Source organism: Drosophila sulfurigaster, chromosome 3 (assembly GCF_023558435.1).
Source record: "Drosophila sulfurigaster albostrigata strain 15112-1811.04 chromosome 3, ASM2355843v2, whole genome shotgun sequence".
Taxonomy (NCBI): Eukaryota; Metazoa; Arthropoda; class Insecta; order Diptera; family Drosophilidae; genus Drosophila; species Drosophila sulfurigaster.
Genome location: NC_084883.1, coordinates 7,778,431 through 7,805,273, shown reverse-complemented (window position 1 = coordinate 7,805,273; position 26,843 = coordinate 7,778,431). Strand labels below are relative to the sequence as shown.

The following is a 26,843-nucleotide window of genomic DNA, read 5'->3' as shown; positions in this document are numbered from 1 at the left end:
TGCTGCGACTTTGAGGCTATTCATAGAGCACACTTTTCCATTTTGCGCAAGTTGGCAACGTTAGTGGGTCAATGCACTGGTACGCACGTGACTCGGCAACTTGCAACTGGCAACTGGCAGCTGGCAATTGGCAACACCTACTAGGCGGTGTCCTTGTGTGTCATTTCAAGTCACTTGAGCTCAAAATAGTCACCGTCAACCCAGCCGCCTCCTTTCTCTCGTCCTCCCGAATGCAGTTGTGTGTGCTACGTGCTGTTGCAAGTGCAATGACAGCGCAGCAATGGGGGCAAAAAAAGCAAACTGTCCACAACCAATGGGGCACAATAACGATAAGACTGCCTTCCGGTTGAGACCGGGTTTTGGGTTGGGTTGGGTTTTTGGTTTGGTTTGCTTTGGCATTCATGCCTTTTGGCTATTTGTCAAAAAGTTTACTTCTGATACTCTGAGATGCACAGATACTTACTTTTGTACATACATACATATATCCAGATTGTTCTATAATATAGTGTATGGGTGTTGGTCAACTGAGCAGAGTCAAATCATATTTAAGTGTACAACACACCCAGGCCCACTTACTTGAATCTGTGCACAAGCTGAGACTTATGAAACTCCTTGTCGGGTATTACTTTAATCTCGTATTAATGCTAGTAAACTCTTACCACAAATTTCTAGCAAACTCCTAGCGCACCTGTGCCACTTAACAGAGTCATGTTAAAGGACGCGGTAAAGAGCGCAGAGCGGTCTCTCTTTGTAAGCTCGATTTTGATTTCCTCTCTAGCCGAGCGCTGAGAACTATGTTACAGTATTTACTTGCAACAACAATTAAATTTAAAGTGTTTTTTGAATGAAACACCTAAAGCACTAGAAAATAAGATTGAAAATGTTTCGTTTAATACCTATAAATATTTTTTTTATCTGTTTTTGTGTAAAGTAAAGATATTTTATTAAATAATTTGCGATCAATAATAAATAATAAAGCTTAATAAAAATAAAGTTAAAAGTGCAAATATTTTGTTAAAGTTTAATTCACTTGAAATCTTCTGATAAGTTGAGTCTGCTTCGCGCCTTAAAAGCAGCCAACACTGTCAGTTATTATTGTATGCTTTGTGCTCTCTTTGAGACTGGGACTATAAAAGCCAGCGTCAGAGTTAAAGAGAGTTCAGTTGAAACCGGCCCTCGCTCGCGTTTTTGCCAACTGCAGATAAAGCTCGGCTGCGCTTCAATTATAAATGGAAAGCTGGGCAAAAAAACAATTTAATTGCAATTTGTACAAAGAAATGATTATTGCAAGTTTGTTGTGTGTGAGAGAGTGTGCAAAAATAAATGTTTTTTAAGAAATAGGTGCAGAAATAAGTTCGGGAACCTTTGCAAATGTGCATCTAACTGTTTAATACATATTTTAACAAAAAAATTCCCCGTAAATTGCAATCAATTAAATTGGTATCAAAATGCCAAATGCCATGGAAATAACAACAAATGCCAGTGAATCGAATAAACCATTCAAAGTAAGTTAGTTAATTGCATTCAATTTTTGTTTGGCTGATGCTAAATTTGTTAAACTATAATGCAGTGCAATGCCATGCCCTTTTTTTGGGCGTTGTGTCGCAGTTGTCGTTGTTGTTGTTGTTCTTGATAACCGCGTGCTGTGTTTCGCATTTGCGCTATTTAAAAATGCTCATATTGAAATTGGGTGAACTTCAAGTTGCTGAGAGCGAGGTCGAAGAGCGTAAGATAACATAAGAGAGCAAAAGCTCTAGCTCAGGGTGCGCAATGCGCACTGTTAACTTTTTGTTTATTTGCGAGAGACAAATAAGAGTGTAAGTAACGGAGAGAGCTGTAATGGCTTTGCAAAAACAAAATACTTGTACTTGGCAGCAATTGTATTTGGCTTTGTTTTTGCATTTTATTTGGGATTTTGAGTGCTTGGCACTTGTTTGTCTTTGGCATTTTGTTTGTTTGCGTGCATTGCCTTTGTTGTCAACTAATTTGTTTATCCGCTGTCTAAATAACTAGCAGCTAAAGAATATTTTTCTTATGTTTACATTTTGCAAGTGCTGGACACAGACCAAGAAAAGCCACAGAGGGTGAACATTTCTCTTTGACAACTTAATGTAGTATATAGTAAATATTTAAAGAGTCCTTCTACTGTAGTTTATTGTTGTTATTGTCAAGTGTCATTTGTGCGTTAATTTTAACAGGTCCATTAATATGTCTTTACTTATTATAATAATTAATTCAAAATATTTTGAAACATAAATCGGCTTAAAAGCAGACAGCTCGAAAATGCCATTAAAAAGTTTATCAGCTGACATGTTTGTGTAATTAGCGTGAGACACGCCCACGCCGATGCCGACGCCGACGCCTACATGGCAGAACAACGTTAATAAAATATTAAACAATTTGCATAATTTGATGTCATAGTTCAAACAACAATTTTAACTAGACGCCTAATTTCCCCAGCGACTCTCAAATCTGCGTTCTACGCTTATCAAATATTTAGCACCTCGACTTGTGGCTGACCAACTCACCTGAGTCTGCATCTCCATCACCTGAGCTAGACTCCTTTGTAGTTCGTAGGTGGCAAAAACTGAGGCGCAAGCACGTAGCCAAAGGCGCCATTATGACAGCGACACCAACGTGTAGAGGAGTGGACAGGATGCAGGATACGTGATACGTGTTGAGTGTCCTGGGGCTGCTATTCCTCTGCGGTATACCGGTAGGTCGTTGAAGATTGGCTAGTTTCCTACGACGACAGCTGGCTTAGCTGAGATTTCTCTGACAGATTGCGCTTTAGTTTGATGTATTTCGAATCTCTCACTTCATTTGTACTCTGGGCTTTTCATTCAAATGGCGCATTAAAATTTATAGCATACTTTTTGGTGCTGCTGTATTTCAAAATATATAGCATACTTTTTGCTGCATTCATAATTCCATTAGCCTGACTTTGTGCCGTCAATGTGATTTTGTCTCGCCATCAAATATGCTTCATTTAATTAGGAGAAACAAATACGCTAGTGAATTTCGGAACTCGAAACTCGGTTTGCCTATATGGCTGCCAGGCTTCCACGCTCTCAGTCCCATTCATTAAAACTTTTGTCATCGACAATAATCTCATCTCATCAGGCATGGCAACTGAATGAAAATGTGTTTCTGATTATCGGGCGCAGGATTGGGGTTTCATGCACGAAACTATCAACCAATTTCATGAGTACCAACCACATTTGCCGCATTTTCGAGTCGAATGATTTTGTTCACTGAATTGCAGCGAACTTTAATTTGCAACATTAATACACAAATTTATTTATCAAATTTAATCAGGTTTGCAATTTTCGCAGAACGAAATACATTTCATTTAATAGAAAAAAGCGTAAGCAAAATGATTAAAGTGAACGATAGGAAAACACCGTGAATCTGTGGATTGTCATAATATTGATTCGCATGGGAAATTTGTTGAAAATTCAATTGTGATATAAGGCAATAAATGTAATTTCTACACTCAATGAAATTGTTTCTTTCTTTTCGTTTTTCTGCTATGATGCTTTTAAAAGTATACGCTTCAATAGTTGCTGCAAGTTTTGATTGTTGCCAAGTTTGTGGCTTAATATGATTAATTTTTGACTCAAGTTTTGTGCAGGAGCAGCGAAAAAGTTTTCATTTTTCTGACAATCTTCAACGTGGATGATTCTCTAGGAGGACTTCATGAAGAAAGTCCTTTGAGTTTAACTGCATGTTTCACTTGAGACAGCCGGCGGGCATCCTTCACTTTACTTCTGCATTTTGCTCCTTTTGTGCGCTTTGGGTAATTGTAATAAAAATGTTGTAATGCAAACTCAACTTCAATTTCATTTCGCACGCCTTGCTCTATTATTTATGAAACCCCGTTGTTGCTGCTCTTTACCAGCAGAAGCAAAAGCAGCAGCATCACGTTGCCAGCTTCAGTGATAAATTTTTGTAGAAGTGCAGTCGTGCAGCGGCTTTGCCTTTGCCTTTGACGCTGCCGCTGATCCGAGTGGTGCTGAGTCTGCCGCTTCTGCTGCTGCTTCTGCTGCTGCAGCATCTCTTGGCCACGTCTAATTTATGTTCAGTTTAACCTTAACGCTCAGGCGCCATTTAACATAACATGCAAGTTTAATAGAGCAGCCAGCACAGGCAGTTTGCACTAGCTGCAGCGATGAATGTCCTTGGAGTCGGTAGTCAGCATTTTAGGCATGCACTTAAAAGTATTCTGCATTAAATTGCTGACAGGCATAACTCGTCAGGAAACACGACAAATATTTGTGCGGCAGACAGACGAGTGCATGTCAAACTGTGCCCAAGTTTTCCGCGCATCTCAACTACAAGAAAAGAAGAGATGTTTTCCTTGTACACATCAAAATAAACAGGCATAAGCAATGTCGCGTGCATTCTGACAAACACTTTCTCTCACACAGACGAATCTCATTTCGTTTTTATTCTTATTGTTCTAATTGAGACGCATTGATTAATCGAACACGAATTTGTTTTGCAGTTTGGCTATTTATTAGGTAAACTCTTGCCATAAATCTCAATTAAAGTAGCCGCAACAGTCGACAGCTGACAGGTTAACGGCAACGTGTCGTATGCGCAATATATCTTTCACCTTTAACTTTTTCCACACATTGTTGTTGTTAGCTTTGTGATTTGTAGTTGCTGTTTTTGTTGATGGTGCGGTGTCTCGAGGGCATAATTACTTAGTATTTGGTTTATAAATTACTCGACAATTTGACTCTAATGAGTGTACAATTTTCCGGGGCATTGACTGATGTGAATTTGATGGCCGCCGCTGGCAAATCGCGTTAATTGTTTAATGGCCAGCATGGAGGAGGTCATATAAACAGTTATGAAATTTAAATAAGCTCAGTGCTGAAAATGAATGATAAAAAATCTACTGAACTATAACGCAAATATAGCTAGCCAAATATATATAAGTGCAAAGCGAGTGAAAACGTTATCCGAAGCTAAGTGTCCATAAATAATAAATCATATCTCGAATCCTTTCCCATTTTTTCTCCGACAGATGGCAGCTCAAAGAAATCTGTTTTTCTGTATTTAGTTCATGATTTATTTACGTTTTTGATTGTAGAAAACAAATCAAAGATTTCAATCGTGACTGAAATGAATGAACTTATTCTTTAGGGTAAAAAATGATAGAAGGGTTATTAATGGGTGCGTAAATGCCATTATTAGTTATCGTAAAAAAACAATACTTATTTAATTACGAGTTTATAATATCTAGAAGGTAATTAATTTTCAGAAATATATATGAAATGGACTATTCAGGATTAAGGTTTACAATAAAAAAAAAAATAAGTATAATATATTCAACACATGAACTGTTTCTGCGTGGGTTCAACTGTTGATGGTTATGACAAATTGAAGCATAAAATGATTTTTATTTGCCTGAATTCATCACTCAGAAATGTTGGTGAAGGACTCAAGCTTGGTGACAAATTTGCATTGACATGTTTTTTTTTTAGGAGGGGTCAATCCCTTTACGTTGTAGCTGTGGAGTGGGTACTTTAATCATAGCAGATTTGCCAATGTCAATGCTAACATAACATACATACATATAATATCAGGAGTTGCTAAGCTGTTGTTCACCCACATGATAGCAAAAACTTGGCATTGGTTAACTTTGAGGCTGGTAATGAATTCACGTATCTCTCTCAACTGAGAACCAACTGCGCCTAAGAGCCTACAACACACACACACACACCTACACCTACACCTACAAACTCGTAGTTGTACACAAACATGTTCATCTGCACGCGCTGCCTAATGCCAAGTTGATTAAGCCAGAAACAGACCCAAAAAATACGAAGAAAAATAAGGAATGCCCATTTTTTTGGCACGTAAAATATTAAATACCCTTTCAGTATTATAGAATATTTGCTTATTATCGTTAGTCGTTTTAACGTTATACAAAATAAGTTGTGAACAAAGATTTTTAATATACAAAAATATATGGATCACAGCTTACTTCAACCACCACCAACCGACAACTTTGAATCTGTATACTGGCCAATTTAAAATGGGTATTGAATTTATTTTAACGCAGGATTTCAGTTTAATGTATTCACATAAAATATACTATATATATTTACTACATAAAATTATTGAAAAACGAAAAAAGTACCACATTTTATTTCAACCAACTGGAAATAACTAAGTATAAATTATGGAATATAACATAAGTATGTATGTATGTAATAGCACTAGAGGCCAGCCGATAGACACTTAGCTATCGGTTAGCTTCAAAAAGTCGATAGGCACGAAGCTATCGCAGCAGTTTTTACATAAAATCGTGCCTTATTCTACATATATGTATATTAACTCTATATAAATATAATAATATTACATATGTTAAAGTTATCTTTGTAACTTACATTAAAGAGATGTGCCAATTATCGCTTTATTGAAACCGAAAACTTCCAAACTTCACTATGTAATTAAAGCACTCTGGTTTTAGGGTATTAAATGGATGGGAAAAATACCAAAACCTTCGCTAAACTTTTTGGGTGCTGTCGAGTGTCCGGCTTAAATATTTCATATGGGCTCATGTCGCACTTGTTGTTGTTATTGTTGTTGTTGATGTGGATGTTGCCGCTGTTGAGACTGAAGTCTGTTGTATTAATTTATTATTCATTCAATGTGTATTGCCATCCATATGTAACTGTAAACGTGTAACGGTTTATTATTCCCTTTTTTTCATTTCCATTTTCATTTTCCTTTTTTCGCTTTTAAACATACTTGCTGCAGGTCAAGGACGTCACGCGGAACATTAAAAAAGCAGTCTGCGCCTCGAGCCTAGAGGAAATTCGCGCCAAGGTGGCTGAGAAATTTGAGAAATGTGAACACCAGCCGACTATTCATTTGGACTCGGATGGAACCGAGATCGACGATGAAGAGTATTTTCGCACCCTAGATGAAAACACTGAACTGGTGGCTGTCTTTCCAGGCGAGCATTGGATAGATGTAAGTGGAATTCAATGTCAGCATATATTTTAGTTATGATATTTATCCACTGAAATACTTATATAAAATTCAATTCAGTCCATGTAAATTGAGCCTATTTTGTTGTAATACCCGCTACCCATAAGGTTAGACCGCAAAAATCAGCTGCATCTGTCGTGTCTTAATTGCTTTGGTTGACAGTCTGGTATATTTTGTTTTTTTTTTTGTATATTTTGAATAAAGTAGTATGTCATTAAACCACATATATATTTCGGTGTATTTTAGTACATTTTCAGTATATTTTGAGTACATTTTTGAATACAGTAATATATCAATAAACCAAATATAGCTTTTGTCATAATTTTAGTATTTCTGCGGTATATATATGGTAGCGGGTATCTCATAGTCGAGCACACTCGACTGTAACTTTCTTACTAGTTTTTTTTATTGGTATTTTAAATAATTTCTGTAGTCAACTTTATACATAATTTGTAGAATATTAATTAATATTAAGATTTTGTCGTAGGGTATATCAAGTCGATAATGTTTCTCTTATTTGTTGTCAATGCATTTTAATTATTTTTACGAGCCTTACGAGGCCTGTGTGACAATAATTCAATTATGGTCGCCATAAAAACATCACGTATTCGAATTTGAACTCAAAATGTATCATTTGGTTTATAGCCAACGCATTACGTGACAATAACCACACCGAATGGCACCACCAATGGCAGCATCTCTGGCAATGCGGAGAATGGAGATACAACAGATGCGAATAACACAGAGTCGGCAAGAATTCGTCAATTGGTTGGCCAACTGCAGAATAACTTGTGCAATGTTTCTGTTATGAATGATGCGGACTTGGATTCGTTGTCGAACATGGATCCCAATTCATTGGTGGACATAACAGGCAAGGAGTTTATGGAGCAGCTTAAGGATGCGGGCAGGTAATTCAAACATTCTCATATTTATTTTTGTTGATCACTTGAGTACAATATGTATATGTTTTGCATTTATTTATATCGCTTTAGACCCCTTTGTGCCAAGCGAAATGCCGAAGATCGTCTGAATCTCTTGAAGTTGCTGAAAGCAGGTGCTATATTTTGCTCGGAACGATATCCGGAAGATGCTGAGGCCATTGATCGTGAGATTGGTCGCCAGCTGAATGAGGTAGAGAGCGGCCAGGTGACTGCAACAGCTGCCAGCAATACACGCACCATCGAGGTGGTGCAGTGCGACAATCAAAATACCACAATCACCATAACTGTGGCTGAGGCGATCACTTGCAGCACCGCTGAAGCAACCACAAACGAGGCGGCGGCCAACGCAGCTGCCAATGAGGCGAACGCCAATGCCAAAGCAAATGGAAATGGAAACGATGGCGACATCTGACTACCCATTTTGGGCAGCCTTAGATGAAGCCTGGCCGACGAGAAGTCGGCAAACTAAGGAGCAGCAAGAGAGAACGAGAGATAGTATGAGATGGGCGATGGCAATTTTATCAAAAGATGTTTCACAGAATTATAGAAATCAAGAAATCAGTCCTGCAACATTGGGTTAACATACACGTATTTGTAGCAAATAAATCAATACAAAATATAGAGCGAAACATAACGAGATCTTCTGAAAATGCTTCGTAGAATTTAAGAGCAAATGAAAGTTAACGAAATATTACACGTATTAGCATTAAATCGTCAGATGGTTGAACTTAAATGTCAGCAATGAATATATTTCAATTTGCGCTGCATACTAAAAGAAAACACAAATATGTATTCACAATTGCAACTGACATGAATAATTGTTAAATTGGGAATTTACTTCAGAAAGTTGACAGTTTCTCATTTTCTTGCATTTTTTTAAACTGGCAGATATTTCTCTTCTGAGTTTCACTTTCGAATCAAAATGATTTCGAAGCTGGAATTGAGAACAGATCTATACACAAAAAAAAAAAAAAAAAAATTTCAATTAAAACAAGAAAAACTTTCGTAGTTAAAATTTGCTGACAATTTTGTCAAAGCACCTGGAAATAATAATTAAATCAAAATAAAACGATAACAATAAATTTAAAAAGAACAGAAATAATAACAAATTATATATATCATCTATGAGTCATAGAAGACAAGAATATATCATGTTCATTTTACTGCATTAGTTAAAGAATATAGAAAAGCAAAACTTAATTGTTCACTTCTGATGGTTGCCTCAGAAGCAAATCGAAGTAGTGGCTATAAGAATCCAATTGAAACCCTGAACGAATAGTTAGAAATCAGAATTGAAACTCATTTTGAATGTTGACGTGATTTAAGGGTATTATTATCATTATCATTGCATGCTATTGTTTTGCCTAAGATAAATTTGGGTTGATATGATATTGATACGTTCTGGGCAATTAGGTTAGTATGTTTGATAATATGAAGAGACGCACACAACAAATTGTTTTTAGACTAATGCCATTGAAAATGTCATTTGTTGAAGCCAATTGAGACTGACTGTACTTATGGGTAATACTTATTTCGATGACGGTACGATATCAACTAAATGATTGTACTCGACCTGGTTTGAAATTGCTTCAAGTGAACCTCCCACAAATGTATAATAATACTACTACTACTTATATATGGTATATTGTAGCCACACAGGACAAAACGTGAAGAATTTAAAAGTAAACAGCATTGAACACTAAATATTAGTAAAAATTTAAACAATAAACGCAAATAAAAGCCAATTACACTTATATACAGAGCAAACAACAATCGGGCAAATCAACAAGATAAATACAGTATGAATAAGCAATAAATAGAAATGAAATGAAGAGTTATTAAGTATAGTAACTGCAGACACCAAGCAAAAACCAACAAAAATATACCTAAATAAATGCATATTAACAAAGCGAAAACCAACCTTTATTCTACGGGCAAACGAGGCGTATGCGTGTTATGTGCAAATGTGCAACAGGGCGTATGGACGCAAGCTTTACTCGCCTTTGTCTGCTGGCCAAAGAGAGTGAGATAGAGAGAGAGAGCATGTGATACCACACGGCGAAAGAGCGATAGAGAAAGAGAGCGGGAGCTTTGAAGAGAATGTGAACTTAGACTTTCAATTGCCGCAGTTAATTGCATTAAAAACACAGCCACAGCTGTGACGTCACGAGACGTGCTGTGACGTGCGCAAATAGGGGCCAGGTCGGAGCCAGGCCATGTCAGGGCAGGCCCGACTCTGTCCTACTAACACAGTTCAAAACGCACAGCTCACAATCAGCTGGGCTCTTCTGCTTGCTGCAGCTTGTAACTGACCTAAATATATGACGACGACAGCGCACCACCAGCTTCGCTTCCCAGTCAGCGTGGGAGACGCACTTGGCCTGGGCACGTAGACGTGACAGTCTGTTTTGAAATTCGATTTACTCTTTGCTTTGCATTTTTAATGCACTCAAATTAACTAAAACATCTTTCTTCGGCCTGCCATCCTTTTAGCCTGCGGCCCACAGAGTTTTTTTTTTGTTGTACCAGAATATACTTTTAATTTCCCCGTCAAATTGCGTGTCTCCCTTATTATTATTGTTGTTGTTGTCGTTGTCGTTGTCGTTATTGTTGTTGTGATTATTATTATTCTCATGGTTGTTGCTGCTGCTGCTGCTGCCGTGGTTTTACTTGTTGGCGGTTTCGTGTCCTTGACATGTAGCATTTGTTAGGTTAACACACCCAAAGAATTTATTTAAAATGTAAATATGAACCCAAGCTGAGCTTTTTTTTTGACGGTGTGGGAGGGGGGAAATGGCGACTACATTGCGCCTGCTTTGATGTGCGGCCACATTTTCATTAAAAGGCACATTTTGTGTATTAAAGGGGCGTGGCGGCTTGTGGGGTCGCATTTTTATATTTCTCGAAGAAATTGACGCCCATGAAAAATATAATTTGACTTGACTTTTTCGGCCCGAGCGCTTTGAAGTGCGATAAAGCAAGACTGCGACAATTTAGAAGGGACAGATCCATTCTCAAAAGCTGCACATTGGGACGAGATACAAATTCACAAATAGAAAAATGAAATTTGTGCAAGCCAAAGGGACTGTAGAAAATGTTATTGACTCAGATCTTACATTTTGATTTATATATTTTACTTGATTTATATATTCTTCTGGCCTGAATTACTTTCCTTAACCTTTTTATTTATTTTCAAGTCAATTATAAATTGTACTTAATGCTTTTCCAGTTGTGTGAAAATATTTTTAAGAGATTGTTACTAAAGTACTAATTTTTATTTAATAATATACATAGCGAACCGAATGAAATCGAATAACAAGCTGGAGCTTGGATACAATTTGAAATAAAGTATTTATGATTCCTGAAAATTTGGTTGCGATCAGATAAAAATTGTAGAAGTTATTTAAGAAATTCTTTTGTATGGGGAACAATGTCTACACGGGTCTTAGTAGCTTTGGCTGACAATCTGGTATATTTTGTATTCCCTGGTATACTTTAAATATAGTACTATATAAATATACCAAATACAACCTCTGGTATATTTTAGTATTTTTGGTATATTAATTTGGTATATTTTAAGAATAATTCCGCAATTATTTCTCACAGTCGAGCACACTCGACTTTAGCTTTTCTACTTGTTATTGCTTTGTTGTTTTCATGTTGATTAAATTGTAAGTTTTACCATATTAAAATTTATTATAAATATAAATTTATTTCGTTATAAGTTATTTATAAATATTTTGAATTAATTGTTTATTATTGAAGCATTTTTAACCGATTTATATTTAAAATATTGAGTTTATATTTCAATTCTTAGTTAGATGTAAGTTATTTATAGGAATGTTTTAAATTGGTTGCAACAATTTATTTATTTTTAATTTTCGTTCAAATATCACATTTTTCTTATATTTAAGTGATAACTATTTTTTAATTTCGGTTTTTTTTTTAAATGTGGAATTCGAAATAAATAATTACTTTTCAAATTTTAGCAAACAAAAAATTACTAAAATTACTTTTCGAATTTCGTCCCATTTTTCGCAAAAAAATTCCATGTGTACTTGCAGCTCTTCTCGTTACTGGAACAATTTCTTTTGTAGATAAGCAAATGTACTTTCGTACTCGAAGTAAGCAAAAGTTGGCAGACAAGTGAGGAAATATTTGTAACTGAGGCAAATGGCAGAGCAGTAAGCACAAATGTCAAATGGCTGACATCAGTGGCAAAATGGCAGTTGAGGAAGCGTTACTCGATGCGGCAGCAAACGGGGGCGTGACCGAGTAAACAAACATATCGAATGTAGCTGCGAGGCAAGCGCATAATTTTCAACAATTTGGCTGTTAACTTTTTATTTTATTTTTTCTTTACTCGAAATAAAAGAGCTGCTTCCCCCTATCTTTGTGTGTGTGTAAGAGTTTCGCATTGCACATAAACAAGAAGTTTTTGTAATAGATGCCGCAACGGGCATTGCTAATACGCCCCGTGGCACATATGCGGAGGCAACCTCGACGCGGCAGCAATGCGACGCCGCTCCGGTGGGCGGCCTTGTGGGCGTCACCATAATTGTGCAGTTGTGCCGCAGGCGGCATGAACAACAACCACTTAGATTGCCTCATTTGCCACGGTGTCTGTGTCTGCTTCTGTGTGAGTATGTCTCTCTCTCTCTCTCCCTCTCTCTTTTTCCGCCGTGTCGTGGGTTGTGATGTTGATGCTGTGGTCGTTGCCGGTGCATATGTCTGTGTTTATGCTTGTGTTTGTCTGCTACGCTGATTTGTTTGGGCAGCCAAACTCATTAGCTGCTGCCACAGAGTCCATAAAGGAGCATATTCCTGTGCTGCGCTGCGCCAGACACAGCTGCTGGGAAAGAACTTTTTTTTTTATTTTTCTGTGTATTAGCTCAACACAAACAAGAAATTATCCGCTCTGCTTATCCCAAATGATGTTCGTGAATGTGCCAAATGTAAATGAATACCGAAGCCAGTTGACCTTTAACCACAGCTGGAGCTGATCAGCGGGTAGCAGAGTCCTTCAACAACATTGCCATCTCCACCACGTTGTTGCATAACTCGACCGACAAACTAATTTAATTAAGACGTCATGTGATGATGCGTAAATGCGTTAGACACTAACAAACCACACAATTATAATTGACAAAATAATTAAAAATAAATTCATTGACAAGGGACAGCATAAAATTGGTGTTAAAAAATAATTTAAATATTTTAATGATAATCTAATTGTATTCTCTGAGCAATAAAATCGTTGTGTAATTTATGGAAATGTAATTAAAGACGGTAATAGAAAGAGAAATTGTGGTGTTTATTCTTTTCCTTAATACTTATTTTTTCTTCTTTTCTTTTTCTGCCAAAAGAAATCACTATTCAATTGGTTTTCACTTTCAGTAAATTATGGTGTATAATTTATTTATTAATTATAGTTATAAACAATAAAATTATTTTTGTTCTTGAAATATTTTATTGATAATCTGTAGCAGAAAATGTTATATTAAGTTCTTTGACGAGTCAAACTTGTATACCCGGTAGCCATAGGGTAGAAGAAATTTTGAAGCTAGAATAATATAGATTTATTAGGTTATTATTATATTTTTAATCTATGTTAAATGAAGAACTTATATTGCCACTTTTTTTCATGTCTTTTTCATTATTTTCTTTTATTTCTTGGGGGAACAAAATCGACAAAAAATTGGTTTTCAATTAAAGTAATTGATAATGAATAAATCGTCGTGGCAGAATATTCTTTTAACTAGAGATATTTTTATTATTTTTGAAATATTTGATTGATTGTCCAGAGGAGTAACATTCAACTCTCTGGCCCGCAAAATCTTTGTTTAATTAATTGAAATGTAATTATAGACAGTAGTTAGATTAATAGAGAGAAAATGAGTTGTTGAGCTTATTTTCTACCTTAAGTGGAAAAGCTTAACTTGTCACTACTTCCATGCCCTATTCAATAGCTCTCCAATTTCACTAATTGATGATGAATAAGTCGTCCTGGCAACTGAATCATTAATCTAACTTAAAGCTTAGTTATCAGGTGCGTCAGACAACATTTGAGTTTAATTGTTGTAAGCTAAAAATGCTGCAACTTCTTAGCAACGAATTGCGAAAGTTAAACCCACGTTAAGCATTCAATTAGCAAAATTTAAACAAGCTGTTAAATGAGCCGATAAATGGGAAAATAAAATATGCAAATACCTGCATTTCGTCTGCATCTCGTGCCAATAATTAATTATAGGATTACGAGCGAGAATTTAATTGCATATTTCGCTCGCGTACAAATGGAATTAAAGACAAACAAACAACTCTAAAGCAAGCTCGACAAGGCCCAAAAATTGTTTAACAATTTCAAATGCTTTACATGATTTTTATTTGTGTGTTGTGAGTGTGTTGAGCGTATTTGTATGGGGTTTAAGTACATATTTCAATTTAATTAAAATGTTTGCTGTTTGATGTGCCCTGCGTTTGAATTGCGATTTTATTTTTTATATTTAAATTCATTCGAATGGCGCTGAATGCAAAGCATTCGAAGACAGTGGGGCATGATGTTGCAGAATAATAAATATTTGAGTTCACAGTGGATTTCATTTTAGTTTCAGTTTCCAGCTGTAGCAGTTTTCACTTTCGGCTTGTTTGTGTTTGTTTGACAAGTTCAAAAGTGCAACAAATCTAAAATACGGGCTCTGAATGCCAAAGTTGAGAAGCGTTCTCTCCATCTATCCGGGGCTGGGTTGAGCTTCGCTCTTCAGTGTCCTGGCGAATGTCCAAAAATCGTTTGGCCATAGTCAAAACAATTAATCATCGCCACATGCGTTGTGTGTCTGACCTTTTGTTGCGGCCCGTTATGGCTACACTCCAACACATAAACGCACACACACAGTCAGCTGCTGATGTACTGCAGCGACGACATGTGAGTTAATTAATCTAGCTGCCACCCCAAAGCCTTTCCAATGCCTGTCAAACTGCAGACGACGAAGGTCATGCACTGTAATTAAACATGACTGTTGCCCGCAATTGCTGTAGTTGTTGCTCTTTTCGTTGCCTGCTCACCTTGAGGCAGCGGCTGGCACAACGCATAAATTTCAATTTGTTACGCTAACTCTTTCCGTTAACTCTCCTCTCGCATTCCCTCTCCGGATACTTGAACGCAAATGTATTCGCCGCGTATGCAAAAGTATTCGCGCCTCGTTTCAATGCACAATTATCGAGGTTGGCACATAAATTATTGCCCCCGTTTGATTGCCGCAAGGAAATGAACACGGATATTATTACTCTGACAGATTTTGCATGTCAATATGTACACATATCTCTCTCTCTCTCTCTCTGTCCAGGCGCATTTTTGTATTACTCGAAACATATGAAATATTGCGTGTATTCGCGAAATGTGCTGACTTCGCGTCGGGTCAGCGTTAAACTCAAATATATACAAAATGCATAGCATGCTTTTAGGCATCATTGTTTGCCAAGGACATGCAGGTAATCAGTGATGCGCCAGTGACTCGCAATAATATTGTTGAATAGAATATTTTCTGGCAAATTTCAACTGTTCATTGATTTAGTAAAATGATCACGTTTGTTTCTATTGTGAATCGACAGCAAATCTCTGCAAATTTCTGGCGATTTCCACGCTGCGTGCGTTGCATTCGCATTCGCATTCAGAGGCTGACAATTACTGCAGCCCCCGTTGTATGCGGCGTATACGCAATTGCAGGCTTAACTCGGTTATTTATGTAAATGTGTAACTTTTGGCGATAGCGTGGTAAAATTTACTGATGTTTTACGTTAAAATGCATTCAACTTTTGCTCTGCTTGTTTTGTGGCAATTTTCCATGAATTTCAATTCATGGATTCAATATCCGAGCGCAAATAACCAATTTTCTTTCTGTTTGTGGGACCAACCTCTTATTAGCATGCCAAAGAAATGGAGGCGGTATGTAAATGTCACACCCAGTTCAATCGACAGTTTTAACGCCATAAATCAGGGCTTTTGTTTGCATCAGCATCACCTTTGTTGAAACTTGTGCAAAGTGTGCCCACAAATTTTAATTATGCTTGCTTTAAGAGTCGAGGGAGCCTGCGAGTGTGCGAGACCTTATTATGCCTACTTAAGTGACATTTTTCAGCTGCCAGTTGGGCAGACTTTGTACTACGATGGTCAGCAAATTGCCAACTTTATTTTATTGCATTTATAAACTTTGCCCTTACACAAAGTGCAACCAAAAAGTTCACGCCAAAATTTATGTGTACGTTTCCGTACATTTATATTTATATATGTGCATATACATATATTTTTTATTCAGGCTGTTGTGGTCGGATGCTAAGTGCAACAATTTACCAACTGCTCCAATGAATTTTTTTCTGACTTCGGCACAAAAAATAGAAAGCAGCAACTTTGCCGCTTCAGGCAGGTGGCCAAACCAGACAAGGCAGGTATAGGCCTAGTCCCATTAAATGCACACAACTTTGAGTGTCTACTAGGACTAACAGTGCCTTAACAGTCGCTTAACAGGGACTTAACAGCACACGCTCTCACGAAGCTCGCTCTGTTAGGAAGAGTGCTGCCTTTGCGTCTGCTGTTTGCTTTTGCGTTTGCAAAGTCAAAAAAACAGTCGGCAAGCCAGGGAGCTGCTGCTGCTGCTGGCTGTTTAAATACAGCACGCACAGATGTCTGGCAATTTATTCCAAGTTCGGCCGGCTTTTGTTGCATTTGGCGGGTGCGGCTGCCAACGGCGAGCTCCGACAACACAATAAAACGCGTAATTATTCCGTTTCAATTAATATCAAATGACGTGATTTAAATTTCAAAATTTAATCAATTAATGGTGGAAAGTTTAAATTAATTTCGGTGTTAAGTAAATATGTTAAACAGTAAATTTTAAATTAATTTAAAGCCTTTTTCTATTAGCTACGGAGCTTAAAATAAACACAAATCATATCAGCTGAGATAAACATCAATTCAAAATTACGACTGCTCATAAACTTTTGTCAGCTCTCGTCGTAAAAATTATAGACAACAAAAAAGAAATAGACGAGAGGCAACGAGCATGAACTAAAAGTGGCTAAACATTTCAATTAACATTTAAATTCGTTTTACTTCAGTGTTACTATAGAGTAGAAAAAAAGAAATAAAAACATGACTGAGATGCATGCAGCAAAGCAGGAAATTCGCGCACTAAAAACAACAGCTGAAATATCCATGGCATCTTCGACTCCTCCTGGTCAGCATCAGCAGCAGTATCAGCATCAGATGCCCGTAAAGTCAGCAACCACATTCAAGACAACAACAACTACGGGAACACCACGACAAAGAACTTTGATGCGTGCTGCGGAAATGGACGCGGACACCGATGATGGCGAAGCTGATGCTGACGCTCATGTTGATGCCGTTGTAGCTGATGTTCATGGTGATGCGAATGCCATTCCAGTTACAGTCACAGTTGATGCGGATGTTGATGCTGATGCGGATGCTGATGCGGATGCCGATGATGCGGCAGACAGCATCACACTAGAGCTGGCCTTGTCGCCGAATACGCCAACCCCACCGCCCACCACCGCGGACGACGATCTGGCTGAGCTGGACAATAGCAAGCCATTTAAGGTTAGGTTAACTTAGCTTTTACCTGAATCATAAGGCAATTGTTAGCTGGCCAGCAATTCGTTAAGTGATTATAGCCTTCATTGTTGCTGCCGCTGCTGACGCTGGACGCAAAACTTTTGATGGCCGTGCACAAAAAGTGAAGTGTTCCAAGCATCCAAGCAGCCGAGCAGCAAGCGACTGGCCACTCAAAAGCGTTTGGCTACGAGAGCCTGGACTTGGGCATGGCGTTGGTTATTTTATGCAGCCTTTAGGCTTGTTTGAATTTCAAGGGCCTGGCCAGAGAGCAGCCCGTGCGAATTCGTGTTGAAAATGCTTAGCCTCAATTCGCTGACCGTTTTACAATATGAGAAAGGCGAAAACAAAGTCCTTGCCATTGTTTTACGACTGGCCCAGTAAAATTCTGTTTAAAAATCAACTCAATTGAGTTCTCTACCCAACACTCGTGTATAAGTCCGACCCATTCAAACAATCAGTGCCCCTGTTTGACTACACTTTAAGCACACTTGTCTGAAGTAATCATACGTCAGGGATTTTATGTGTGCACATTTCTGTGGTTGCCACAGAGAGAAGTATTTCGCGTAAGATATTCAAGTCTTTTTTCGCAAAAAGATTCGAGTTACCCAATTAAAGGGTAAATTAATGCTCATTATTGGCATGCTTTTCGGTTCCTTTTCTATTTACTCATTTAAAATGGAAGCTGTGAAAAAATGTTGATGTTGGGTATCATTTAAAATGTTGCAAATTAAATTTTCCCAAGTTAAGCTTGTTCGGGCACTTTCTCTCACTTTTGAATGGTTTATTAAATTGTATTTTAATAATTTGGCTAAAAGCAGCTACACTCGATACTTTGCGGTTAGTCAACAATTTAAAATTAATTAAAAATGTTGCCTAGATTAGGAGCTGGACGAGAGCGAGAGCGAGAGAGGGAAAGAGCGGGTAAGCTGGGGCCAAAGTAGCGTAACGTGGCCATCTAATGCTCGTATATCATTAGTGGCTGGCACAGCCATTGAGTCGCGAACTAAGCTGCCATCGATGTCTGTGCGCGTCGGTGCCGATAACGATGCTTCTGCTCCTGCTGCCACTTGACTCTGCGTCACCAGACACGAGAGCAGAGCCACTCCTCGATTGCTCGACTGCTCGACTTGTGTTTCCGCTAGCTGAATGGCTGGCTGACTGTCTGTCTGGGCCCTAATCGATTTATTGTGTGCTGAAAACGCTAAAAAGCGCCATAACAAAATAAAGTAAACTGTCTAAGGGTCGGAACAGGAACAGCAGGCAAATCATTTATCGCGTAAAACTTTATAACTGGCCGGCAAGTGCCCGTAAATCTGACAAGACACGAATATTAATTGACAGCTTGTAACTGCTCGAATGTTTGGCAATTTGTCACGGCCAGAAGAAGGAAGTCCGTTGAAGTTGCGTTGAAATGTTTGTTGGGTGGGCGCACGTGTCGTATGCGCAATTTGTGTGGCACCCATCTAATTAATAAGCACAATTTGCAGGCAGCATCCTACGATATTCTCCGACATACATCCATTGTTAACCAATGTCTGACTTGATGCCTATCTGACAGGTTGTCTGTCTTCATAACTGGCGTGTTCCACTTTTTGAACAATTGTAATTAATTAAATGAGCCACAACACGTCTCTGTGTGTGTGAGAGATGGATGTGTGTAAGGGTTGTGTGTGCGTGTGTGTGTACGTGGGTTATCGTAAATATGCTAGATAAACATATGTACCTTGTGGCTGAATTAGAATGAAAGGCTGATAAGCGGTGCGAGAATATGTTTCCATATTTGTAAATTGAGTTAAAGCCTCCGCCATCTTTATTGCACCCTTTTCAGCTTCAACTTTGTAAGCGATTTATGTGTATGTATTTCTTTTGATATTTATTCATTGTCTTAAGAAATTGTCGAGGTTGTTGTGAGCGAAATGCGAGCTAAAGAAACTTTGTCGAGATGAAAGCGAGACGGTCCTCAGCGGGTAAGCGGAGCGATGGAGACAGAAATAACAAAAAAAGTTTTCAACTTTCACTTAACTTTTGAACTTTTGCCGAGTTAATAGAAAACGGTTGGGTACGACAAAAAATCCTTAAATTCAAAAACTCACATTTCATTTGTGCACCACAATATTATCATTTTAAATAGGTGAGAACATTTATGAAACTTAATTTATATGAAAAGTCATTTATAATTGGGTCTGATTAGTTTGTATCTTAGTTTGTTGCGGTGTCCTTCTAAAGTTGCCCAACATTTCTCCATCTTTCTCTCTTTACTGTCATAGAATTGCTATTAGGCAAAAGCCAAGGATAATAAGTGCCACACAACTACTTAGTTTGGTTGGACCGAACTCAAAGCGCTTGGTTGCTTGCTTCACCGTCTTTTAATAGCTCGTTAGGTGATCGTAAAAGAAGAGAGAAAAATTAAAAAGAAAAACACCGCATGGTCTCATGTACTCAACACGACTTCTGGCGTGCTGTCTTTCTGCCAGCTTTCCATCTGACCAACCTTCTGACTGCTTGGTTGCTGCCAGTTATACAAATGCGACATGGAAAACGCATTTGCTGTTTTCCTACATCCAACTGAGGACAGTGGGATACCACCTTTGCATGTGTGCGTGTATGTATAGCTTAAAGCCAAAGGCTCAGAATGGGTAAGAAGACCCAAAATCCCACTGCAAATGAATGCCACGCAAAATGAAATGTATTTGTAAGAAGGGTGCGGACAGGAAGTGAGGAATTAAGTTACCAACAGATATACAACAGCAACAACAACATGGCCAAGCAATTACAAGTAAAAACATTTCGAGACAAAGGCAGCCGCACACACAACACACACACATTGCGTATACGCAACGTTGCGCATTAAAACAAATAAGCGTGCATTATTTATGCCCAGGCAAGCGTGCAACTTGACTACGACACTCCATGGCGCAGCGCATTAACTAGCAATGGCAATGGCCTGCCCCCTTGACTATTTGCTAATAAGTAATATGCGTGGGAATGCGGCGACAGACGTATAAATTGCGTTACACGTCTCTCTCTCTATCTCTTTGCTTATCTCCTGTATTTTAGAAGGCAGCTGGTTTATTATTGTGCCTGCAGCATGTTTAATGCTTGCGTAGAGTTGGAAAACTATTCGAATGATGCGACGCAGCAATAACCATGAATATCAACGCAATTACTATGGCATCTTTTTACAATAGCTAGAAAATAGCGCCATCAATGTGCAACTTGATCCCGTCAATGTTGCCAAAGTGGGCAATTGAAATACTTTTGCCTTGATTAATTTTGCAAATATAAAAATGCGATTTGATTATAATTCACTTTAAAGCTTTTCACTAAGTTACCTTTTTCCAAAAAAGTTGCAATATAATCTTTGATAGACAAGTTTTCAGAACTTTTGCCCACAGGATTCCATTAGTAGCAAAGTATTTGCGTATGCAGTTGAGATACTCGTATCTGGTTGCAGCAACGCATCTGTGATGAAGTTTGTGAATTGCCTACCAGATAAAGAGAGGGGTAAAGAGAGAGAAGGGGCTATGGAGAAGGCGCACGCGTGTCATTATCAATGCATTGACATCTGCCCATTGTCGTTACTTTTGCTCTTTGCTATTTGCTATGCTGGTCGAGCTCTGGTGAATGGTCGTGTCCTTTGAATTTGTCAGACGCGTTAGCAGGTGGAATGCTAACTGAGTGCCAACAATGAATGTCAGCTTTAGCTCAATCTGACTGGATGGCAACAGGGTAGCTTAAGTATTTGCCACTCTTGTTGCTGCTGTCAAGTCAATCAGAGGAATGTCCCTCAAAGTGCTGTCAGTTGACAACGAACAGGATGTGAAATAAATACCTCAATGTGTTAACTAAAATGCAAACAAGAAATGGACATGGTTTGACATTTATTCTCAATTTATTTTGAGTCCGAAATAGAAGCCACTTAAAGCATTCGAGGTGAAATATTTAAGTGAAGGCCAAGGTCAAAGCAAAAATTTAAATTGAAAACATACATAGTTCAGAGCCACAAGAAAACAACTGCAGCAGCAGCTGATAGATAGGCAGAGGTTGGAAACACGCAGCAAAACAAAGTCAAGAGACGCATAAAGCACAAACAAAGCCACAGGCCATTGCCATATGCCAGTCAGTCTCCCATTCTTCTCTTCACATTCCCATTCCCAGTCTCTCTCCCTCAATCCCTGTTATTTTCTCACAGTTTCCCAAACTCTTCGGCAGCAAGCAGCCAGTTAGTCGAGCAGCTAACTTGGCAATCAGCAAAGTCAGCGCGTTGCTCTAACGAAGCTTGCCCCATGAATTGAAGGCAACAAACACAAAATAACAGACTTCAAGTTGGCAAACTTCTTGAGCACATCTCGCGCCGGGGGGCGAGGGAACTGTAGTTGGAAGCACAATACAAGTCAGTCGAAGTCGAGTTCAGGCCATGCCAAATGTAAATATAAGTTTAATGGCCGACACGCAGTCAAGCGGCCAAGTAGCCACAAGAGAGGGGAAAGTGGGGGGCGTGAGCTGCTTGTCCGTGCGCCTCCTATAGAAATTCGCATAAAATGGCTGATAAATTTTCATTGTTGCTGGCAGACGGAACGACGCGATGACGACGACGACCGGTTGATGGATATTCTTAGCAAATATAATTGGTTTAGCAGAGGCGTTCGGTGATCAATGATTGATATGTTTTTAGCATATTAAGCAGACAGCAAGGATGCAGCTTTTTGGCTTAATGTAATGACAGCTTCATTGTCACGCCCCAGACACTGTCTGGCTATCATAATGATGATACAGCTGATAATGTTTGCTGTTAATGATGATGATAATGGGATTGGCCACAGGGTGCAGACAGACAGGCGGATGACTCAAAGATCGATCAGAAGTTTGCGTGTATGCTACTCAATTTATCAAGATGTCCCACACTCGAGTGTGACATGACGTATACTTAATATTAATAAGGCGTCGATAAGTAAAAGGGCATTGAAGGTAGGACACAAAACAAATTCAGCAGCTTTACTTAGGTTTAGTTGACTTTCCTTACCTTTTTCTGAGTGTTTTTGTTTTCTCTTTGTCCTTGTCCATGTCCGAGTCCTTTTCTCCATTAACTTGACCCAGTTGCCAGCTGTTCTGGCATCATCTTTCTTTATGCCATTCAATAGCCAACACATTTTTGCTTTAAATATTGGAAAGGTCTTTGGTCTTTGAAGCACAATCAGCTTTTGAGGCTCCCAAAATATAATACGACCTGTTTGTTACCTGAGCTCATGACATGCTAAAGTTGCGTTTGCTTTCGCTTGTGCCTTTGTTATTGTTGCGGCTTTATTGTTATGGCAAATAATAAATTGATTAGTTGTTTGCCCCTGTTGCTGTGTCCTGTTCTCTTGCTGCTGCTGCTGGCACTTGTCCCTATTCAGCATTCAGTGTCCTTCTTATCGTTGTCATGCGCTTCACTGGATTTTTATTGTTTTTATTGGCAGCTTAACAGAAGGTGGCAATTCTCGAGACGCCTCAGGCCTATTTGAAATTAAGACAAACATCATTTTGGTCTTTTGTTTTCGTTGCCTTTGTTGTCTCGCGCCTGCATTCAACCCAAAAGAGTGACATTTTTATAACAGGTTAAAGCGAATAACAGTTTAGGCGGCTGTTTGTTAACTTTTCTGAGAACTTACAGGCAACCTTAGACGATACCACCTAATAGAGCGTGCCTAAAAAGTAAAGTCAAGAACGGACTGGGAATAAACTAAAGAAAGAGAAAATTAAGAGGTCATGCTGGACCTTGGGAATCTGTTTTGTAACTCAAAACAAGTGAGAAAGATATCGGCTATCCACTTTCAATAAAAGTACGGTACTATTGTTAAAATATTTGAAATAAATATACCACATGTTATATTTGGTATATCCACAGACTACCGCATACAAAATATACCATGAATTAAAATCTATACTATAATATACCAAATGCTATATTTTGTATATCGATATACTACAACATAAAAAATATGCTATGGGCACCGATTTAGATTGTCAAAAAATACTGTGATATATTACAGTATTTTTTGACAATCTAAATCGGTATTAGGGACTTAAATTAATATAGATTGGTAAAAAATATTATAATATACCTAATGCTATATTTGGTATATTGATATGTATTGACATTGACATTTTTATCAACCTGTTCATTCATTCTCCGTATGCACATATGTATCTAAAATACCGTTCTATTTAATGAGTAGCGGTTATACAAATACTTTATCAGCTAAACTAATAGAGAATTAAGAAACTCGCCATTTATTTGTTTTATTGGCTGTAATGGGTATAAGCATATAAAAAGCAATTAATAATTTGCCCACAGGTCAAGGACATTACGAGAAACATACGCAAGGCCGTTGTGGCCACAACATTGGCCGAGTTGCGGCTCAAGGTATCTGCGAAGTTTCAGCGTGCTCAGCCCGCGATTCATTTGGACTGCGACGGCACTGAAATTGATGATGAGGAATACTTTTCCACCTTGGAGCCGAATGCCGAATTGATTGCCGTATTTCCAGGCGAACAATGGCGGGATGTAAGTTTTGTGATTTACTTCACACTATTAAGTGTACAAAATGAGAATCGTTTGTCTCTTTCCACTTTTGCAGCCAAGTGATTATAATGCAAATTTGCGACGAACTTCTTTGGATGCTCATCGACTGCGTAAATTGGTGGGTAAATTGCAACAGAATCTGCTGCATGACTCAGACTTGGACAAACTATCGAATATGGATCCAAATTCGTTGGCCGATATCACAGGACGCGAGTTCAAGGATTCCGATTATTGTGTGCAGAGCGAGGCATCGCGGCGATCGACGGAGTTGTCCTGTTAGAGCAGGAATTCATTTGGACGGAACTTAATTTGAAATCACCTAGAAACCTACCTTATACTCCTATTTATATGATGGGGATATAGCACAGTGAAACGTCGCTTATGATAGACTTGTAAGGCAATTTGTAAGAGTTTTGTATGACAAGCTGAAACTGGCCAGAGATTCCAGTTTCGGGTATTTTTGGAGTATGTATTGATGATAGCACCTAAAGAAGGCGACAACTATTTAGACAGCTTACACATAAATTGTATATCTCTATGTATTCTAGTTTGTAGAGCACCTCCTGACACTCTTTGATCTTTAGAGAATATTAATCAGGAAGACATCCGTATTTTTTGAAAACTAAATTGCAATTGCAAATGGAACTCGCCTCAAATAGTGAGTAGACATAGTTGATGTCTATGTAGAGCTATTATACTGTTTCTAGACCAATATGCCATATACGGACCAAAGTCCACCCAAGTATTCCACAAAGTCTACCTTAGCCAGACAGACTATAAATCAATTTTAGCAGCTTGACAAACAAACCTAATAAATTAGATAAAGAGTTAAAATAATTGTACCTTGTACAGTTTTTCAAAACATAGATCAATGTCTGTAAATGAATTCACATAGTTTTGGTTAATAGGGAGCAACGAGTTTTTATATGTATACCAATCAATTTAATGTAATTTTCTGTAAATTAATTATATGGAAAATTGTGTTAATTGCAAAATGTATAAATTAAAATGATACAAAAAACAAAACCATTTTAAATTGATTTTATCTATGTGCCACATCAATGTTTAAAACAAACCTAAACACACATGTGTGTAAAAATGTATTGCACTTTGTTTAGCAATTAAGTATGAAAAGAATATAACATGAAAAGTCAACATGAATACAATTTACGATTACAATACTTATTCTTCGTCTACTGCATTTGTATTGTTTGCACATTTCACAACAACAAATTGAAATTACCACACAAATCGATTGAATTGAAATTGGTAACTCGGCACAACAGATAAATTTACGAAAACTTTTTGCATTGTCTGAGAGTTCAACAATAAATTGAGATTAAATGTGCAAGCTGCCTTTTTTTCTTCTTCGTTTCTGATGTTTCTCGTGCATTCCAAAATGCAGCCACAACTGAAAGTTCTTTTGTTTGTTGAAATATGCGAGGTAAGTAATCTATATTGGAATGACTAATTTAACAAGGAAAATTGAACATTTTTCATCAGCTTTTGCATATTCTTTTTATCTATGTTCGAATATTATTAAAATTTATTATTAATTTCAGTATACCCTGTTTTTTATTGTTCAGGGTAAATCGTATATAGTTTTTGTGAAAAATTACATTTTTGTTACAGTTTGAGTGGTCAAAAATATATATTCTTGGTCAGATTAATTTAAATCGATATACTGCCATAAATAGTAACATTTTTATTAAATTGTGTAAATTGTGAAGAGATGGAAATAAATTTTCTGTCACAAGTGCTTGACCTCAAATAGCTCTGTCCCCAATGCATTGAGCGAACTTATCGCAGCTGTAGCTGCAAAATTGAGAACGTTTCACGATTTGTTTTATATTTGTAGGATGTCTTTTTATTTGATTATATATTTTTAGATGGATTTTTAAAGTTATGGCCTATCATTGTGTATTCAAATGCTATTTTTCTTTCATTTATTAAAATTTTTTAATCGACAAACCTTAAATTTATTTGTATTCAGACTTTAGGCTCTGAGTGAATAATAATAACTTTACTTGCTCAAAGTATAAAGATTCACCAAACTTTATGCAGAACTTTCCAATAGTAAATTTATTATCTAAAATCCATTTTGTTGCTTAAAATGCTGCAAATTGAGCGTTTCCCAAATGTCTAATTAGCAATTCATAACTAGTGATTCAAAATAAAACGATTGTGCCACTTTTATGCACAGTTGCGGACTCTCGAAAGTTTCAATTTCCTTATACAGTTTATGCAAGGATTTGGCCAACTGGCAAGCCAAGACATCTGCCAGTTGTTTGCATATTTGCATCAAAGTACGCTAAGCTTTTGCATAAATAGAAGTTATGCATAACGATAGTAGCATTTTGCTTTTAACCAGGCTCAGAGACTGAATTTAGATCTGGTTCTTGGTTGTGGACAGAGAGAAAATGCTTTGTGCTCTAAGCCGCAGGCCAAGTTAATTGCATCTGATGGCCAGAAGCGTTTAATGAATTTGCTTATTCGTCGTTTTATCCTTCCTAATGCGTTTACAAATGTGCCAAGGGTCATTGGGTCAATATTGTCAGACACAATCTAATGATAATTACACGGGCTTTTGTATCAACTATTTGCTGACTCTCATACAACCGCCAGCAGCCACTAATTAAGTTGCTGCAATCCCATTGACCAGTTGTCCTCCACCATCTGTCCAGTTGTAGGTGCTATTTTA

At 37.7% G+C, this 26,843-nt stretch overlaps 2 protein-coding genes across 2 annotated transcripts; both read left to right on the top strand.

Moving 5' to 3' along the window:
* The first annotated feature begins 1,164 nt into the window (after positions 1 to 1,164).
* On the top strand, positions 1,165 to 9,682 carry LOC133842316 (DNA fragmentation factor subunit alpha). The gene is made up of 4 exons (XM_062275366.1): positions 1,165 to 1,505; positions 6,778 to 6,993; positions 7,657 to 7,919; positions 8,004 to 9,682. Exons 1-4 carry the CDS (start codon positions 1,449 to 1,451, stop codon positions 8,362 to 8,364), a joined length of 897 nt encoding a protein of 298 aa, XP_062131350.1. The 5' UTR covers positions 1,165 to 1,448; the 3' UTR covers positions 8,365 to 9,682.
* Positions 9,683 to 16,674: 6,992 nt separating this feature from the next.
* LOC133843543 (uncharacterized) lies at positions 16,675 to 25,476 on the top strand. Its single transcript, XM_062277142.1, has 3 exons — positions 16,675 to 17,562; positions 23,915 to 24,124; positions 24,198 to 25,476. Exons 1-3 carry the CDS (start codon positions 17,098 to 17,100, stop codon positions 24,420 to 24,422), a joined length of 900 nt encoding a protein of 299 aa, XP_062133126.1. The 5' UTR covers positions 16,675 to 17,097; the 3' UTR covers positions 24,423 to 25,476.
* Positions 25,477 to 26,843: the final 1,367 nt, after the last annotated feature.

Coding starts and splice junctions, on each gene's coding strand:
- LOC133842316 (XM_062275366.1), top strand. CDS start 1,449: ATGCCAAATGCCATGGAAATAACAACAAATGCCAGTGAATCGAATAAA. Junction 6,994..7,656: donor CAGGCGAGCATTGGATAGAT/GTAAGTGGAATT, acceptor TTTGGTTTATAG/CCAACGCATTACGTGACAAT. Junction 7,920..8,003: donor CAGCTTAAGGATGCGGGCAG/GTAATTCAAACA, acceptor ATATCGCTTTAG/ACCCCTTTGTGCCAAGCGAA.
- LOC133843543 (XM_062277142.1), top strand. CDS start 17,098: ATGACTGAGATGCATGCAGCAAAGCAGGAAATTCGCGCACTAAAAACA. Junction 17,563..23,914: donor ACAATAGCAAGCCATTTAAG/GTTAGGTTAACT, acceptor ATTTGCCCACAG/GTCAAGGACATTACGAGAAA. Junction 24,125..24,197: donor CAGGCGAACAATGGCGGGAT/GTAAGTTTTGTG, acceptor CCACTTTTGCAG/CCAAGTGATTATAATGCAAA.